General features: G+C 34.8%; 2 protein-coding genes and 2 long non-coding RNA genes across 7 annotated transcripts; 2 read left to right on the top strand and 2 right to left on the bottom strand.

Moving 5' to 3' along the window:
- On the bottom strand, positions 1–5544 carry LOC147489847 (exosome complex exonuclease). Its single transcript, XM_086573357.1, has 2 exons — positions 3137–5544; positions 1–994 (listed from the first exon to the last, which is right to left on the bottom strand). The coding sequence occupies exon 1, from the start codon at positions 5401–5403 to the stop codon at positions 4117–4119; it is 1287 nt and encodes a 428-aa protein (XP_086429483.1). The 5' UTR covers positions 5404–5544; the 3' UTR covers positions 1–994; positions 3137–4116.
- A 798-nt stretch (positions 5545–6342) lies between these two features.
- LOC147489848 (pentatricopeptide (PPR) repeat-containing protein) lies at positions 6343–9012 on the bottom strand. The gene is made up of 2 exons (XM_086572465.1): positions 8167–9012; positions 6343–7440 (listed from the first exon to the last, which is right to left on the bottom strand). Exons 1-2 carry the CDS (start codon positions 8884–8886, stop codon positions 6667–6669), a joined length of 1494 nt encoding a protein of 497 aa, XP_086428591.1. The 5' UTR covers positions 8887–9012; the 3' UTR covers positions 6343–6666.
- Positions 9013–10729: 1717 nt separating this feature from the next.
- Positions 10730–13406, top strand: LOC147489849 (uncharacterized). The gene is made up of 3 exons (XR_015202628.1): positions 10730–10932; positions 11682–11733; positions 13278–13406. It is a non-coding gene; the product is annotated as an uncharacterized LOC147489849 (long non-coding RNA).
- Positions 13407–17088: 3682 nt separating this feature from the next.
- Positions 17089–20700, top strand: LOC147489850 (uncharacterized). 4 transcript variants are annotated; one of them, XR_015201638.1, is made up of 6 exons: positions 17089–17409; positions 17880–17981; positions 18198–18276; positions 18805–18859; positions 19051–19167; positions 20179–20700. It is a non-coding gene; the product is annotated as an uncharacterized LOC147489850 (long non-coding RNA). The 4 variants fall into 4 exon arrangements; XR_015201636.1 differs by having other exon boundaries at positions 18805–19167; XR_015201637.1 differs by lacking the exon at positions 18805–18859.

Genomic DNA, 20700 nt, shown 5'->3' on the forward strand with positions numbered 1-20700 from the left:
TTTATTTATTTTGATCAAATACTAAACTTTATTTATTGGTATACAATTCTTGATTTACATATGCCTCTAGCATCATTCATTACATCAATACATACAAAACTAGGTGGTCTAATCCACCATACAGACGAAAAAGGAGGCAAATAAGAAAGTGCGTCATGCACTCAGGTAAAAACTTCAGCAGATGGATTTGCTTGCCAGGTTGGATTGGCCACTAAGGATATATTGTGCAAGGGAATCTTTTAAAACTTGTGAACTAGAGCTAGATTGATACCACAAGTCCACAAGTCCAAAACATCAATAAACACGTTAGGTGAAAGAGTTCACGTAAAAGAAAAAAGAGAAAGAAATGGAGGAGCTTGCTCCACGATGAATTTCCTTATTCATTGAAAATAATTTTTTTTTTCGATAATCATTCATTGAAAATAATTGAATCAAAAGTGATCAGATAAAACCTTTTTTTTTAAAACATCTATAAAACTTTTTTTGAAGCAAAATGACAAAATATAAAGAGGTCTGATAAGTTGCTGACTTGCTTGAAGACAGTAGACAAGAATCCCATGTGATTGCTCTGGAATCTCAAACTCGTTCCTTCGCCCCTTGTGGTACTTCCCTTTAGTATATCTAAGTAACCTACTGTTGAAAAAAATAATGCACATATAGTGCATAAAGAATGTGATGTTGAATTATAGGTAGCCAACTATTATTTCTTTTTCCGCCGGAGTTCAGAAATTGATAATGGCTGAAAGTTCAATGACAGCAAGGTGAAGTTTCACACGGAACATGACCGAATTTTGAAAATTTTCATCAAATAGTAAACCATCAGTGTCATATCCGATGTGTCTCAGTCTCACAGTTGTGACATTTTCTTCTATGTATTCGGCTTCAGCAACCTTACAGAAGCATCACTCACATTCACCATGTTAGCTTGAAAGTTGAAACACAGATTCTGGCATGTAGTTGATTTCATGGTGTTTTAAGCTGACATAGTTAATTCCTGTAGTTACAGAGAAAATATGAGTTACAAAGCACTAGTAGTGCAAGCAGGACGTCGCTTTTTACAATTTAGTACTCCAACTCTGCAGTGTTAAGGAGATTCAATGGGCCACAAACTGAAAGGGAAAATTCAATGAATGCAGCGTGTTGATCGTAAGTTTAAATCAGTATGGGCCCAACACTCGATCCACAAGCACACACACTAACCTATCTAGAGAGAGGGAGAGACACTAACAACCCCACCATAATTCGTATGCAGATAAAGTGTGGTGTTGATTTGAGATGAATGAATCCAACTTTTGGCTGTTGTGAAGTACATTTTTTTTAATGGTAGGTAGAGCATCTGAGTTTGCAGAACCAAATGGAGAACCTAAAAAACTTATTAATGCTTTGACTTGTTGGATCAGGTGACCCCCATGAAGATATCCAAGATCTATATTTCTTTTCATATCCTTTACAGTTATGTATCATCTATGTCCTTACTAGATTTAAGCTTTTAAATCCTGCAAAAGGAAAACCCTAAAGCGAATATACAGTTCTATACTGCTATAGTAGTCTTGTGACTGGTAGTTCTTTCTCTAAAAATTATAAAAACAAAGTAACTTAAAGATTCAGAGTAACAAATAAAAGTAACAATTGTACTTCATATCACATTATAAACATGATATTATCGCAGAACTTCTAAGAAGAAATAACTTTCAAATCATACTGATATGCATCGTACTATTGCAATGTTCAACTTGAACAATAGTAGTTCTCAAAACATTTTACTACTTCTTTTCTACAATACATCTTTACTAAATTTTCTCGTAAATCTAGGAAGACGAATATAGTTATTTCCACTGGATTGTTTACATAGTCTCAGCGTCTGGTCTAAACTTTATAATCTGTTGTTATTTTTATATTTTATAATCTGTTAAACTTCTAATCAAACTAGGGGTATTAGTGAAACAACAACATTCAAGTCATTTTCATTATAACTCTTATAGAATTTATTAGAATCAAACCATTCAAAGCAATCACTTCTGAAAGCATATTACAAAATTGTGTAGATCAGTCACATAAATGCATAATAATTAGATATGCTTTAAGTCCATTAATAGAAATGGTCTGCAGAGACTTCACAAAATAAGTTTTTATTCTAAAGCAGAAGTCTCTAAAGATTGGTTAGAATACAGTCAATCTAAAGAAAAAGTAAGAATACAGTCAACACACAACCCCCGTGAAAAAACCCTGCGTGCACACACACAACAAAAATTAACTCAAGAATCTAGAAAAATTTCACACCTTGTAATGAAAAGGAAAAAACTCAGTGCATTAATCATCCGTTACCATAAGTAGAGCTCTAAAATTTGATAGAACCAGACCAGCATAGTGTCTGTTCTTCGACCCTTTTCAGTTACAGTAGAGACCATCCTATAACTTGCCAATCAGTAGCTAAAGAAGGTTACCAATCAGAAAAGATTTAAGCAAATTTCCTACAGAATGAAGGAAATTCTGTTTTCTCCATTTCCTCCAGATCTCTCCACAGTGACTTTGTTTTGGACGTAATGTAATATCTTATCTAAACGCACAATCACAGGTGTGTATTGACAAGTGACTTTATCATTGGCATTGTGAGAAACACACCATGGGTAAAACTCTTCTCCAAGAATCAACACCTATAAGGCTATAAATACGTTTTGCACTAATATTGTCGAACACATGAAACTCTTTTCTAAAGCGATGGAGAAAATAAAGTTTCCCAAAATAATTTGGTAACATACTAACATCTTTAGAAATTACGGTAGTGGTGACTAAGCAAGTAAGATGCCCACAATAGTTACCAACTTAAATAATAGAACACCCAAAGAATAATATCGAAAGTTCAATCCGAGAAGCATTGTTTTCTTTTAATTAATCTAAAACATTATTCTAAGGTTTACATCCCCTTTTCCTTTTGCTATTCCATGTGCATCAATCTAAAGTTCAATACATGGGTATCAAACATATTAACATATTACCAATTATCCAGATTAGCTTATTCATCTGACACAAAGATTAAAATTCAAAACTCAAGAGTAAAAGCATTTAGTTGAAGACCTGAGAAATAATATTAACGAGAATAGTTGACACTGAGTTTTGCAAAACTAAACCAACGTACCTGGAAGCCTGCACCCTTGAGTAGCCAACCTAGTTTCTTTGTATGACAGCAGCTTGAATATACTCAAATAGATGTACATGAATCCAAGCATTTGACACTATTTCTATGACTGTTTCAAATGCAATCTACCTTACAAAGTCGCAGAAACAGCTACATCAATTTTTACCAGCAAAATTCTCCAAGAAATGCTCGGGTCAAAAGACTTAAACAGCTGGACCTTTTCACAGAACACATGTTCATCATGCCTTTTCACAGGAACTGGCAGCGATACCATTATCCAACAAAACATTCCGTACCTCCTTATAGGCTGCATGCAATAGGCTAGCAAGATTAAGACATTTCCATATCCCTAGGTTATTTCTAAACTTCTCCTTTGTCACGGCAGCATCAACGCCCCATCCCAATATCTAGGGCATAAACCAAAGTTCTAAAGTGTGGAGAACAGTCAGGAGAGATCCTTATTAATCTGAGTTCTTAAAAGGTACTTCCTGAGTGGTCACCCTAACCTTGTTGCCCCAGCCACCTCCATCAGGTCCATGATATTTTACTTCCCGGAACAATACAACGATCCTCCTTGAACATCAGCCAACTACATTCTTATATCAAGGGAGTCCAATTGCGTGCAAACACACATGGATGTGAACCTGATAGCAATCGGTCATTTTGCCTAGAACCAAACAGTTAAATCTACTGCCTCAGGTACAGGCCGGTTCAAACAATAAATATATCAGATACACCCTCTTTCCTCCCAAGCATCAGTCAAGACAGCTTGTGCAAAGCAAGCTGCAGCCATCCAGCAATGACACTTGGTACACCCCTCATATACTTCTTTACTTTTGTTATAGAAAAATGAAATACAGAAGAATAGTGAATGAATAACTAATCACATTTCGAACAGAATTGATAAATTTTGTATTGTTGACAAGTAGCAGTTAAAACATAGAATGCCTTGTGCAAACAACTTGTGCATAGCCATTTTCTCAGAGACTTAATCCATGTAAAAAGAACATGTTTCCTCTATATGTAACGGTCTTGTCCTTAGTCCCAACACACCATAGATGGCCCTGCAACTCAAGAACCCCTTTCATCCCTGCTGAATCCCAAACAAACTTAAATAGCCCAAGAGCTCTGTCCAATTGCTTCACCCCAACCCAAACTGCCTTCTCCGAGTTTGACGTCAAAACCTTCCCAATACACAAGCAAAACTTATCTTTATCAGCACCTTTATAAATACCTCCAGAAAGTTCTACTTCAAGATCTCTGACACTCCCATATAGATAATACTGCAAGAGTGTGAACAAGCACTGGGATGAGTGACCGAGAGTCTTTGACAACTTTTTTGGCACAAGGCTTTCCTGAAGTCTAACCTCCTTGTATCCAATGTCTCTGTCCACCAGGACATCCTTGATCTGATACAGGCCTTCTTTCATCACCTCAATCTTAGACATGTGGTATAGTAAATCCTTCTCATTTCTCAAACACTTTGTGAGGTCGAGGAACATCTTAAGAATATCTTCCCATGTCCGAGAAGGTGAAGAACTAACTTTCTTTGCAGGTGTGAGCCGCATCCATGAATTGGCCTCAGGGTCAAAAGAAAGAGTGGCGTCAGCTAAGAACTTTAAGCAACTTGTAATTATTTGCTCACTTATCCTAGCCCCTCTTTTGTAAGACTCATGATTCAGTACCTCCATTTCAGATTTTAAGCCTTTCAATATCTCTTCAAGCGTTTCGATCCATATTCGATGTTGGGCTACTTGTGGGCATATAGTAAAACGCACTGCTTTTCTTTGTTGTGCAGAGACATCCAAGAAGTTGCAAACCTTGGTAAGTGTATTCAATGTCATCGGTTCTCTTTCATGTACTCTACTAAAACAAGCTTTAGGAATTGTACCCATTGACTCCACTGCTTTCTTCTTCAATTTTTGCTGTATAGAAGGAGACCCAAGAAAGTTACTAGCCAACGACTTAAACTTACGAACATTCCGTTCAATCCTGTCGTCCATAATGGTCGAGTCATCTTCAATATTGATTAGTTTCCCATCAACCAAGTCCACATTTTTCAACTTGTCACTCATTTTAGCCAGTTTCGAAAATGTAGCTTCATGCCACTCATATGAGTAAAGCTCGTAGCGAGGTTGTTCTACCTGATGATAAAACGACACATTGGAATATATATACCCAGTTCTTACTTGTTTCACATGCTTTGAGCTATATAGAATATTCCATCCATATTTACACCGCATTATTTGATAAAAAGATCCAAACATCAACACCGTCGTTCATTTCGGCATTTTTACAAACAATTTACCTACAGAGATAAAGCAACCAAGCAACCCCTTCTCTCTAATTTACAGCCTAGTTAACAAATTCGATGATGCATGGTAAGAAAAACTAGTTATGGAAAGAGGTGTTTTGTTTCTTGAATGAAAAAACCACCAAAAAAGAATGTGGAAGAGAGACAGAGAGTGAGTAACGGTAATAACGGTCGTAGTGCAACTGAAATAGTGAATGGCCCTGGTCTAGAAAAAACATGGACCATATTTATTCAATTCTCACGTTTTTGGGACACCCATATTAAATGGGGGTTCAATTACTCAATTTGTTGGACCACTATTGGGTGAGTGCAGACTTACTTTTTGGACCTACTATTGCGACTCACTATTTAGATAGCGTTGATGATTATCGGTTGGTTAAGTAGTCAAATTAGTAGGTTTGTGTATAATTACTGTGATACTTCATAGTTGATACTTGATACCAGGCATTGCGGGATGTTAAGATAACAAGTTTGGGAGACTCATTAACATCTAGAAGTTTCAGTATACCAATACGCATAGAGTCATAGAGGAACTATACTTAATGCATTACAAGGACTCCATAACTTCCACAACCAAAAGAATGACAGATGAGACCATCTGACAGTCACCCTGGTGCTTCAAGGCAGATCCCACACCCATTTGCTACACTTACATGATTACCACATTGCACTAGATCTTTATGTACATGGGATGTAACTGCCAAGGAGTTCAAACCGTTTCATAAGGCAACATAATATCGCATAGAACACAGACAGACACACAAACCCCACATAATATCACATCATAAGGTGGATTCAGTCACACGGTATTGACTCTTTCAGTTAAGTTCCAGCTGATCTATATATCATCAAGATGATCAAGCTTAAAATTTTGACCTAAAAGAGGTTTACAAAGACTGAAACAGTTGCATTGTACTTGATAGAAGAGGTGTTTGATACCAGAACATAATAGTAGGATTACACCCTTTTAGTAGCACATCTAACACTTTACTGAAGGAGCACTTCACTATGTTCGCAAGTATAGACTATATACACATATATAACACTAATAACAGGATACATACAACTTCTCTGACAGTACTACGTGTGGTATAAGAACAGATCTGCTAGAATTAACTTCACTTCCGTTGGCTCATCCATGGGTATGCAAAGTTCAAATGCAAAAGCTTCAGACAAACCAGCACCATATAAAGACTTAAGCGGCTTCCTTGGGTCCTCAGACCATTTTTATGACCCAAAGTTTATATCTATCTACATAAAAATATACAAGACAAGGTCCAATAAGATCAGCATCAGACAGGTACTTGCAAAGACTCAGATATGGCTCTACGCTTCCTGTATCTTGAATGGCTTTCCTCAGACCCTGCAGAACAGCTGCCCTGTCCAAATACTCGGGATGTAAACCAATATCAAGCATTTTGATTATGGTTTTGGAAGCATCCTGAAAATGACCACCTTTAACATATCCCCTCAACAACCAAGATAATGTTTTCTTTCTACGTATAGAGTTAGTAACCTCCAATCCAGTTAGCAAGCGGGAAACAGAATTGGCCTCATTTTGGGAAGCACATATTGCTAGTACAATGTCATAGAGTTCTCTCTCAGGCTCCTTCCCGATAAGCTTCATTTCCCACAGCTGTTGCTCAGCCTTAAGTCCTTCACCAGCACAAATATACATGGCTAGAAGCCTCTCATGAACTACTGCAGAGTTTAAAGAGCTTCCTTCCTCAATGACCCACTGGGACAAGCGGACTCCATCACTAAGAAGATCTGATTGATAGTTCTCAATGAGCCAAACATTTTCTGCATCAAGTTCAGGTATCGAACCAGCCTTCACAAAACCTTTTAGTTTACGAAATGCTTTTGAGAACTCATTGAGTTCCTTCACAATTGCTGTCATTGCAATCAGGTAGCTATAAACTTCTGGTTTCAACCCAGACTCCCTAAAGTCGATCACCAATTTAACTGCACCCAGGTAGTTTCCGTCAACCTGAAAAATAAAGACAAACAAATCAATGAAGGGAACGCATGGCACTACACGAACTTGCAAGGAATGATGAATGCAATTCACTATTCACCTTAACAATCGTCACCACACAAAAAATAATCTCAAGGTGCTTTGTACCGGTAATAAAAAATTCTAACGAGGGGAAGACACGGGAATAGCTGACTGCACATTAGCAAAAAAATATCCAAAAATAAGGAATCCCTTTAAACAAAAGGTATTAAAACCACATTTCTACTAAAAGAGTCATGTAAATGGATGAGACTTTTTGAATAAGAAGTAAGAGATAACTTAACACCAAAAGATGGCATAGACACAAGACACAATTGAGAGAGTGGGAGTGGAAGAGAAGAAAGTTCAAAAAATGTCCATCTTCAACAGAACTGAGCATCCAAAGGCGGGATTTGTATTTCCCAATTTTCGAGTCTATTCCACTACTAGGTAGATTACAAATGCCACTTTGAGCCTCTTAAAGCTTCACCTCTACATCATTTGTTAAGACTTAGAACTTATAAGACCCTAAGAGGCTGATGCAACTTAAATGTGATTTAATTAGATGTTCTACTGCAAATGAAAATTCAGTATTGGCTTCTCACAATATCCATTTGTGCAGGGCATTACAATCTCAAAGAACAAAACATTGGCAATAAGTAACTACTAGTTATGCAAACCATGATATTGTGAGAAAGAAAAAAAAAAAGAACAACATACCATCATCTTCCAAGCAAGATATCCCGTCGGTCCACCTTTATTGTTCTCTTCATCATCTACCGTATACGCAATACCCCGGCTCAAAACATCCTTAACAAACAAGACTCCACTCTCCTTCTTCCCCATTTCCCAATACAACGAAATAACCTTCTCAATCATACTAAAACTCGGTTTCAACCCAACACAATCCATATCCACAAGAAGATCCACAACATCACCGACCGAATGCTCCCCTTCAATCAACTTCCTAACCCAACCACACATAATCGAAACCATAAGTTCCATCGTCTCCTTATCCACTTTATTCTCCTTTTGTAACCACTCAAAAACTTCCAATGCACACCAAGAATCTCTACCCTCTTGTGAAAAATAAACCAATACTAATTGCAACTCCCTCGACGAAAGCTTATTATTCATTTCCTCTAAAACATCAGCTGGCTCTCTAACCATTCTTTCTAATTCCTCTATGGCCTCGAAAAACCCTTCCCCCATTTCATCTTTCTCATCACTTGTTAAAAACCTATCTAATTCAGTTGCCCCAAATGATCTAAACTCATTCTTTTTCTTAACAAATAATAAAGAAGGGATTTTTAATACACTTGTTTTAATTTCAACCCTAGGGCATGAATAATGTTTCATTATGGTATTAAAACTACTTGTATTGAATTTACAAGTGATTAAGTGATGATTATACCTTGGAACAAATGAACACGTGGCCATAGTTTTGAATGTTTGAGTTCACATCAAGAAATTAAAAACCCTAGGGCTTTTGAGGATGAGCTTTGAGTGAAATGAGACAAGAAAATGGAGAAATGAGGATTTGTCTGTGAGTGTGACTTGTAAGAAGAGAAGAAGGGAGACGTGTTTCAAGGACAAGTAGAGATACTATTTTGTCTGTTTTGCCGTTTTTGTCCTTGGAGTTGATGGGATTTTTTGAATGTTATTTGGTCCGGTCGTATGGGTATTTGTGGAAAATAGAAGAATTTTTTTATACATGTCAACTGAGTGTGTGTTGAGGGAATGAGACGTTGCATCTACTCTATGTAAGAAATCCCGATATGGTATTTTTTTGTTGTTGTTGTGGATAATGAATTCCGATATGTTCCAAAGTATTGGATCAAGAGGAAATTCTAAAGACAATTCATCAGGTTTCTACTACTCATATTTCATATTATATATATTCCAAACTAATAAGCGCATGAAACCATGGCCAAAGTGTTTATAATCATCTTCAACATTCCTCGAACACTAATCAATATGCGCATTGATTCTGTTGATTTCTGAAAATGTTCAATAGTGCTAGTCATCCAAACCATACCCTGTTATATTATATAAAACAACCAATAGCAGGGAACCCACAATCCCACTCACAAGTATCGGGAGTTTATACTTTATAGTAGCTAGTGAGTAATGAAGGGAGTATATATGTAACTTTACAATTAGGATGAAATTATGATCATTCTTTTTTATTCTTAATTTTTTTTTTCTTTTCTAGTATAAGATCGTCATCTGATTTGATGAGATATTAGATCGTATCTCCAACAAAAACTACTTGAGCACAAGTTAGAAATGTTTCTACAGCTTCAATTGCTCAACATGGTCTTGGATGTCTGTCTCCTGGCCATGAACTCTCGAGTAAACACCTTGTTTGGGCTTGGGCTTGGGCAAGGCCTCTGCTAAACTGACCGAGATCATAGTGAAGAATTCACGATTCAACATATTTCGATGGGCTGGACATGGATCTAATCATTTAGGAAGTGTCCATGGCCATGTATCTTTCATTTCATCTAGTATGTGGTTTGGATGAGCCTGCCATGATAGCCCACTATAATTCACAAACTCAGTAAATTAGCATAGTAGTGAAGTAGTGAACTATTGAACCCTTGTTAGCAATTCGGGATACGGCAAAAATTCGGTACAAGAATAATTCGAGAATTATTTGGTGATTCAAAAAAATGGTACGGTAAAAAATTCACAATACGGCAATTATGGGGTGTTTAATTAATACGCGTTTTAAACGTTTAATTGCAAAAATTTGGAAGTCAAAAATTCGTGATATTATGTTAGTAAATCTCAATTAGTAGAGTATACCATAATTAACATGGACATTTAAATTGGACCAGCCTTTTTTCTACCATAAAATACCCTTGATAAAATATTAAAATCAATTATTCAATGCCTTTAAAAAGGACTACTTAGTCATTTCAAAATTTACTACCATCTATACCCTTAAGATTATATAGTAACTTAAGGACGTACGTGTAAATTCAGGTCGGAAATCAATTATACGCTCCTATTCAATTGTTCGCCACTTATCCTTCATTAATGGCCAATTTTACTAATTAATGGCATTTAATTACCAATAATTGCGTTATTTAATAAGTTAAGAAAATCAAAAGTCTAATGAGAGAATATGAAGCTATTCTTTTCCCTTCTCTCCCATCTGTTTTGTTTCTCATATTTTTTTTTCTCATTACATTTGGGTTTTTCTCAATAATACGAAAGGAAAAAAAAAGTAACAAAAGAGTTGAGTGTAAGACCATTAGAGAAAGTGAAGGCCCCTCTCTTTATCTCCTATCTACCTACAATTCCATTCCCGATCCATTGAGGTCTCTAATTTTCAATGGAAGCATAATAGGACCTCTTAAAGCAAGTGCGACTGAGCAGGAAAGCATTCTCGCACTTCGAGATCAAGTTTTCAGAATATGGGGGCTTCTTCAATCGTCAGAAGATTTTGATCCATCCATGTTGCAGCCTATAATACAGGTAACTTTTATTACTATGGTTTCCTGTCACTTACCATAACTCATCATGTAGGCTCCTTCTACAATTCCATTGCCAAGCATTTAAGGGATGACTAAAAAGCCCGCTACACCATCAATTTGAACAATTTGAACATAATTATTTTTGTGCCATTACTTACGTGCATTTTGTTTCAAAAAGGCTAATTGCAGAAATGTTAATGGTGGGGCTTACGGTATTAAATCTTTTTGGGTATTGTTTAAATGCATAGTTCTTGATGTTGGTTTGTTTATTTTTAGTGTTTGATTGGAATGTGTTGTTTCATGTAAGAATTCAATTGCACTAGGGGCTGGTGCTCAAGTTCTGAGAACATTCTTTGTGAAGAGGGCTTTGACGCAGCGTTTTACAAGGTTTGCGTTCTACATAATGTTGGTTTTGATTTCTTTCCTACACATAATGAAGATTTTTTAATTTTGAGTTAACTATTTGTGTTTTTTTCATATTTGGGTTGAAAGCAGAAGCTTATATTAAGTTACGAAACCGAAATGGAATGAGTAGTCGAGAATTTGGCCAATAAATATGTTCATAAAATTAATGAAGCCAATATGACAATGTTGATATAATTATCTTATGCATTTTGTTCCACTTACATTGCATTTTATACGTCTCATGCATTTGTTCCAGTATTGGGGCATTCTTTTTACTCCTTACTATATAAATATCTTTTGTATATTCCCTTCTTAAAGGAATTAGTCTTATTCATGGCCTGTCAGCTGGATTGCTAAGGCAAGGTACTTACACCACAGCACGACTTGGATCATTCAGGTGAGTATTAATTGTACATGTGTAATCACTATTGCGATAACACCTTATGTTTGCTGCCACACACCGGGATGTAGTTCTCTCAAAAGTAAACTGTGAATTTCGATTTTATACACGAAAGAAATAAGGCGCTCCGTAGAAAGTTCTAAACAAGAGTGGTGCAGTCAGTTATCTGATATCTGTCTTAAATAGTTTGCTTCCCTGTTATCAGTCTAGCACTTCTTTTCTAGGAATTGAAGGTACCACCTTTTTGTACCCATGAAGGACCGTTTCTTTCTTTTTTGGCAAATCACATTTACCATAGATAATCTCCAAATTAATTTGGAAGAGTGGCTTGGGGCCCGACTTTTCCATTCTAGGTTCTTCAACATCTGTTATGGCTCTCCTTTTTCACTGGTTTCACTTCTGAACTTTGCTTGTGCAAACCATCCCAAACGAATTTTTAGTTCCCTATTTGCTCCATTTGGGTGCTTTTTAAGAAGCAGACAACCTAGGTAGTACTAGTGGTATATGAGTATGTCTGAAGCTAAGGCTTTTGATGCAACACTTTGTAAGACCATTTTCCCATTTTATAATACATTTTTACACCCTAGAAGACTAGGATTCTTAGGCTATGATATTATGGTGAATACAAAATCTTACAAAGAATGGTATGACGAGGTATTGATAAGATTGACTTCGCAATAACATGCATATAGTGACCAAAACACATATACTTTATAATGTGTGTATCCACTACATGTTACATCTTTTTTCACTTTCCCTGCTTTTTCGATAAGTGGATGGATTTGTACCCTTCTCATGAAAGTGAATGAACCACCAACACTAATCGCTTGTAAGATAAATTTCCAATTATTGGTGTAATACACGTACTTTTAAGGTTTGATTAGATAATATATCTTATGATTTATTTCTGTTGTAATTTGGCATACCAAAGTTTACATTTGTACCAATTTTTAATTTGTTAATCAATTTGTTAACAAATATATCTATTCAATTTGTTAATCAAGTTTTTTTTTTTTTTTTTTTTTTTTTTATGGAATATAATTAGTGTACAAATCATGGAACGTTTTGATTAATTTTTAATGTATAGCATTAAACTATTTCTAAAAGGAACTAGCATGTGCAACAGGTAAACTTTCTGTTAATATGTATGTTCGTGTGTGTGTTCAATAGTTTTTTTGATCTTTATGTGGCAAGGTGTCAATAGCTTAATAGCATAGGCATTCATCATCATCCTAGGAATTTCAGTATCATAAATAATTTCTATCCTAGGAATTCACTTCGTGGTGTCATTAGTTTAATATTTTCATGTCACTATCAGCCCTAAGTAAGCATTATTTCCTTAGTCGTGCCTATAAAAGCGTTGCCTAGACAACAATGACCAATCTTTCTTTAGGTTTTTCTTTTGTTCTTCATAGTAAGCATTGCATGAAGTATAAATTTTAAAGTTAGCTACTGATTCCAGAAGAATTATATTTGTTTTTTTAATTATTAGTACTGTTGATATTAATCATAATTGAATGTAGTGGTGTTTAAATTTTTAGAACTACAAATCTCACTTTAATGGCATGATCAATTGTTGCTGAAGTTATTATATAGTTGGAAGCTGTTGTTGCTATTGATATCAATGTTCCAAAGCAACTTGTTCAAAGGAAGCAGAGGTTGCCTGCTACTGAAGGTGCGAAAGTTTAACCACACCTACTATATTACATATTTCATTGGCTATCCCCCCTTGGCTAAACTGTTAAACTCCATTATTAATAATGGCAATTGATAAACTTTATTATATTGTATTATTATTATGTATGCATACACCTATAATATGTTAGTCAGCGAGATGAGATTTGTTGTAGATGTGAATCTTGAATCCAGTTTGTTCAAGGTGTTTCATGTAGTTCAATATTGCCACGAGATTTTTTTTTAGTTGCCTACTATTGTAGTGACGTTGGAATTTAGGTGACTCATCTCCCTCACGAGGTCCAAAGACACCATTTCGGGTAGTTTTATGTGAGAGACCACATCTCTTTTTGTTGACCATGCCCAATGAAAATGAAGCATTGCTCTGTTTTTGTTAGTGTTTTTCGTCGCGGTGTTAGTCAAGTTTTTCCATGTTATGCATATACCTATAATATGATACTCGGTGAGATGAGATTTGTTGTAGGCGTGAATCTTGATTGATTGAATCCAATTTGTTCAAGGTGTTTCATATAGTTTAGTGTTAAAAAAAAAAAAAACTATTTGAGAGTTCTGCCGTATGCATTCCTTTGTTATCTTGACGTTGGAATTTGATTGAACTAATTTGGTTGGCCACTAGAATGACTTCTTTTTAGTAATCCATTTAGCAAGGAGTGAGACAAAAAAATTCTCAGCAGACTCGCACTTTTTTTTATCTAGAATGGCTGCTCTTACACATTTACCACTGTTTTCGCGGAGGGGAAGGCCATTCAATTTGCTATGGTTATAGAGTAATCAATATTATTAAAAAAGAAGTTGTTGAAGTATTTTTCAGGTTTTTTTTCCTCGTGACTTGAAAGTCATTGCATAAAATGTGTTCATACTTGAAGTATTTTTCAGGGTTTTTTTTCTGAATTTTTTCCACTGTAATTTTTATAAAATGAACTGCTATGGGTTGTTTATATTATATCGAGGTCCAGTACAAGCAGTGATTATCTTTATTTGTGCAGTGTATATTGCCAGGTATATTGGTTTTTCAGATTCAGAAAACCATATAAATGTCTGAGGCATTGCTAATTTTCCAAGTGTCCTCATCTCGAAGTCAAAATTTGGACTTGGAGATCCATTGAAATTTATTTTAGAGATGGAGGATATTGCCAACTGAATAGAGATTGAGTGTTTTTATGAAGAGTTACAATGGATTATTCTTGAGAAAACCCACGCGTTTACCAATTACAACAAACAAATATGAGAAAGACTGAATTGATTTTCTGATTTTAACTTCGGTTCAGGTATGTCCTAAATTATTTAGTTCATCTTTCATCAATCTTCTCTGCGCATGCCCTTCTTAAATGGCATTGCACTTGGACCATTTTTGTTGTTTTTCCTACCCGAATTGGAATTAGCTAATCCTAGACTAAGTGTTCATCTTTTGCGGGATGAAATGAGTTATGAACCAGGAACTGCCGTTAATAGCCCAATGAGCATAGTTTTGGACATAGCAGATTATATATGTAGCAATATTCATAGTTTCTTATGCTAGGGATGCATGGTTTCTATGGTTATAACTGAGTTTAGGTATATTTGTTGTTTTATTTAAAATAATTATGACTTTTTTTTAAAATAATAACTATTGAATGGTGTTTTTTTGTCTGGTTATTTTGCATCGTTAGACTGTCGCAGGAGTCAATAACAGAATAGCATTAATCACATAATATTGAATAGTATACAATAAAAGTCTTTGTGTTCTAATGTTGTGGTTATTAGGAATTTTAATTAATGGAGATGAGATGGTTAGAGCTATCAATCGGCATAGTGTCACACACTTGCCAACTCTTCCGCCATTATTGATGGCTTTGATAAGTAGAAAGGCTCTAGAGAGGTGTGATTTGGGGACTTTGAAACAAGTTTGAAATGGTGCAACTCCTTTGTGTATGAAGATTATACATTACTTCCTTTAGAGTTTTCCTGGTGTTGATTTCATTCAGGTGAAGTGAATCATTATTTGTCAATTACTCAAGTATTATTTAAGCTTGGCTTAATTGAACTTCCTTTCCTAGATTTGTAATTTGAAATTTGTTGTCATAATGTAGAGCGAATATTCTTTTACTTCTATGTTATGTTAATTAGGTAGCATAAAAAGGGTTAGAATTGCTTGCTTTGTAGAGCACCATACATCTCATATTTAATTGTACTTGCTTTGTGTGTAGACCTCAACGATGTTCCTTATTATTGATGTTCCTTATTATTGGTACCTTGCTTTCAATAACATTATCATCATACAACTTATTTGATTTAAGTTGTTCATTTTTGTGTAGTTCTTCTATTTGGTTGATGTGGATTATTACTTTTTGAATTGCATTTTTGTATGTGAGTCCCTGGGATGATTATGCTCGAGCTTTGAGCATTGCATTGCTACTCAAAATAGTGGTTCCTTTGCATAGGAGATAGTCCCAGTAAGATCTCAATTATGGTAATAGATTTCACCGTTTGTATAAAAACTTATATTATTTATCAGCTTCTAAGACGATTCCGGTTGAATTTTCGGGGGGAGCTAGGGGCTCCACATTTGTTGATACGGGTGAAGGTATAAGCAAGGTAAAAGGAATCAATCACTATCAAATACTTTTCCTATACATTTGTTTCTTCTTATGAGGCGCTTTACCTGTAGCTGGGAAGAGTAGAATTTTTGAGATCATGCAAAACAACAAGGCAATAATACTGATATTGACATGCATGACAACGGAAACAATTCGGAGTCCTGTTCTTAATGGGAATCAAAATGCTTCTTTGTAATACGAGGAGGTTGTGTTGAATGTGCCTTTTGATACTCTACATTCAAATTCACTGGCCAAAAATCACTGATGGAACTCAAGTTATAGGTTGATGTCTTCTTTACAGTGAGGTAATAACAGGTGATAACAATGGAGTTACTATATCTGTTGGGGTTTTGGGAGCAGACACTTTTTTTTTCGGAGGTTCAAATTGCTGAAGTTCATTGCTCGGAAGATAAAAATCTGAAAATTGGAGTTGAAGGTGTGCATGTTGTTAGAGTTATTCAAGTGAAACATTTAGAAAAACGATTAAGCTCTATATGTTGGCACCTTTAACTTAATTACTCTGCTTTACTAATGTAATTTAATTAATTGTGCAGTGTTATATTTTTTTTTGTAACATATATTGATGTCTTTCTAACTAAGATTGGTTCAATTTGATGCCCAGAGGGCGTGCACTATGCTAGTATTAATAATAGTTGTCATCTATTATAATAAAACACAATGGCAGGACAAAGAGAGGTTGAGATCGCGTGGGGATCTAAGTTAGATTGGAGCAAATGTACGATCAAGAGCGTTTTGAATGAAACTCATTTTCAATGCCATTTAAAAGTATTACTTAATGAACTAAATGTAAATGAATGGGCAATTAATTACTTTACTAGCTATCTAGGGTGGTATTGCAATAAATTTATGTATAGTGGTATTCATGTACTAGCTATCTGAGTTAGATGGGGTACACATGTATGGTTTAGATTGTTTTGAAACTCCTTTTTTATGCTAATTCTTAATAACATTTATTAAGTGTTTTTAAGGATTGTATTAAAATAAGTAATTAATTACCAACTAAAACTTATTTAGTACAATAATTTCCAAAAGAAGAGAAATAGACAAATGGAGATGGAGAGGTGTACGTTAGTTGGGCTTTGACTAATGCCAATTCAATGAATGATGGGTCCGTTACAACTTCTTTCTCTCCATTAGTACGTCCTATTTCTCTTCTCCCTATTAATTTGTTATTGAAGCCACCCATTAGTACAACCATTAGAGAAGCAGTGATTGTTTCCTTACGTTGCTCCACTACCATCAATTTCAATGTAATTACTTAATAGAGATAAAGCAGAGCAAGACTGAGTAACATATTTGTCAACTATCTGTATAAAACCCCAACTCCCAAAGCTCTCTCTCCCAACTCGCAAAACTCTCTCTCTCAAATTCTGGTGTCAAGGTAAGAAATAAATGCAATCAAATTGAGGTTTGCAATTTCAAATGTTTTTTGGGATAAATTTGTATAACTTTTAGGTGTCTATTCAATTTATCATGAAACTTGGCTTAAACGCATCCTTTGGTTTGGTACTTCACTCTTATTTGCATATGCTTTAGTTTCATATTTCTGGATTTTGCTAATAATACCTAAGCCACTTGCAACAAAATTCATTGGAAGCATTGGTTTAATTTATGGCTTGGTTAGGGTATTTGTATTGAGATTAATACACAATCTGATCCTATATAAGTAGTAGTTAGTGTTTTTGGTATGAAGTATTTGATAAATTTTTTAACTGCGCTAGCTTTTGATTCTTTTTTTTTTCCTCATTTTTTGCAAAACATGTCTGCTTCTTTTCCCCACTCCAATAGATGTTGCCCATGTAGGTGCAAGGGATAATTTTTTTGCTTCTTTTACAAGTTTTGTTGTTACAGATAATGCAGCCTTACCAAGACCTCGATAGCCAATGTAGGGTAACAGACGGATGGAAAGTAAGGGACGCATTACAATATTATGGGACTCCACTAATTTGAAAGGTAAAAAACAGCTCCTGGACTTGGAATTTCTACTATTGGATTCTAAAGTAGGCACTTTTCAAGCTTCATATTTATTAGTTTTTTAAAGTTTGTGTTGCATTATTACCTTATTTTTTCTTTCGGTTACGACCAACTAATACATTCGTCGAAATCTTCATCATGGATAGGGTACTAACGTTACCTTATTTTCTATTTGTGGTTGAGTGTTGCATATAGGGAACAACAATGAACTTTGGGGAAGGAGGTTTATATTGGAACATAATTTAGGAATTTTATTCCTTTTCACTGTACATTGGTAAGCCGTTACCATTACCTTCTCTAAGAACTTTAAGCCTCTAATATATGTTAATTACAAATCTCAGAAATATGGATCAAGTAATCCATTTTGTTCTTAGGATTAATGTTTAAAAGCAACTTTAATTTTTAGATTATTTAGTTTGTATTCGAAGATGTTTGAGTTCAAAATTTGTATGGAATTTTTTTATTAACAAATTGGGGATTGAGAGCGTTCCCGAGTTCTAAAAACGTATAAAATGGTGAGTTCACCTTCACAAGCAAAACTTGGCTTTGTGATGTATTTTAAAGATTTTTTTTTTTTTTTTTTTTTTTTTTTTTTTTTTTTTAATTCCTTGAACTAAGTTTTATTGTAGACCTCTCCATGTCATTGCTTGAAATTATTACCAGCTTGCACATATGTTTTGGGTTTAGTTTGGAATACTTTGTGATACATTGGTTGGTTTTACTGGATGTGGCGCTCATAGTTTACTGAGCTTTGACATCATTTTATTTAATTTCATTTCATCGCTCTTTTTCTTTCCCCAAGGTATGACGCTAAGAAACCCCAAGGTATGATGCCAAGGAAGAGTTCTATTTCCAAGGTCAATTGTACTAAAAAACTCTAACTCTGAGTGCTTATCTAATTTTATGTCAATCAATTTGTGAATTCAGTCCTTGCTACTTGGTATTCTGCACAATCTTCCTAAGGACTATGATTCTAGTGTAAAACTGAAATTCAATTGAAGATGCTGATTTATGTAATCGGTCTATTATCCTCAAATTGTGTTTGTAGCTGACTGATGCAACTAATGGAAATAGGGATCCCTAAGGACTAAGGAGCAAGAATGAACTTTTTGGAAAGGCACTTTTGCAGTTTTACATTAGGAATTACATTGCCAATTGTATGTGGGTAAGTCTCAAATATATATTAGGTGCATTTTTTGACTATTTAGAAATCTTTGTTAAGAAATCTTCGGCTTGGTGTAGTTAGGTTATTTGATGCCCTCTACATAAAAAAACTATGGGATTTCAGTTACGTATATATATTGTCTGTATTGCTTGAATGTTTGAATCTATGATAGATTTTTATGGTTCTATATTACCTTATTTTTATTTTTATTTTAAAAAATAATAATAATTGTTGCTTTTTATACGCCAAGATCACTTTCCCTTTAGTCATTTTTTTAAAACTTGTCATTCCATTGCAATGAATTTTGACATTACTCAGGCACACAAAAAATGTGTTTTTTTTTTCAATTGTTGAATGTAGTCTATTAACTGTTTGAGACTCTCTATATATAGTTAGTAGACTCCTTCATCCCTCGCTCCTTTTTAAGGGGTGCAGTGAAGTAGGTCAGGATTGCCAATTAGACTAATAAGAGAAAAAATCACAATTATGGTAGTTGGTTTGACCTATTCGGGCAAACAAGGATAGTCTCAAGGCAAAGGCAAACAAAGATAAACACAAGTCTATTGCTCTTATGATAATTAGAATGGAAATGGAGGCTATGCTATATTTATATTGCGTTACACTAGATCGACCCAATACATGACATGTACCAGATCTTAGATAGTGTTCATGACTTTGTAAGCATGATTTATTTACATTTTCATTTATCATCGCTGATAAATGGAATTCTTTGTACACTATGGGACTTGGGGTTGGATTCACAATGATTGTGGTGACAGAATTTTAGAAAAAGTTAGTTCGTACTTCATTCATTTGAGTTGCGCATTTAAAAACTTATCATTTGATTGTTAAAAGCTGGATTTTTAAAGAAATTGCAAGCTTATTAGTATTTATGAAATTCGTAGCATTGGATTAGTTATGCAACGGAAATTTGTTTTGTGCATCCTCCGATTTAACATATGAACACCAAACAAGAATTTACAGTTTTAGTGCATTATTGTCATGTTGCAGGTAAATACCATAGTCAGGGTTCTTTGTGAGGAAATTGTTAATGTATTTCCGAATTTCGATAATGCAATTGAACTGATGTCATTAAAAAACATGCATGAATCGAAACAGTAAGGATGGGGTACGAAACAATGAAGGTAGTTTTCGATTCTCTAAAGATATTCAAGTTGTGAAGAACAAGGAAGATCTACGATGGACATCACTGGAGATATTCACGTTGAGAATAACAATTAAGATCTATGATGGATGTCTGCTATCATGCTTATGGCATGTGGAAGAATCAAGATCAAGTTGTGAAGGGATAACCTTGCTAATTAAGGGTCTATTAAGGTTGTAGCACATCTCTTTATAGGAAACTAGACACTAGAGACAACTAATTAATATGTATGTATATAAATTTTTTGTTTACTGTAAAACACTGAAACCCTTTTTGTAACAGTTCCACACATATCTAAGGTTTTGGATATAAACTTCACGAATAATTAGGAGATGACTTATTAATATGTAGTTCCTTTTTTTCATAAA

This window comes from Coptis chinensis, chromosome 7 (assembly GCF_015680905.1).
Source record: "Coptis chinensis isolate HL-2020 chromosome 7, ASM1568090v1, whole genome shotgun sequence".
Lineage (NCBI taxonomy): Eukaryota > Viridiplantae > Streptophyta > Magnoliopsida > Ranunculales > Ranunculaceae > Coptis > Coptis chinensis.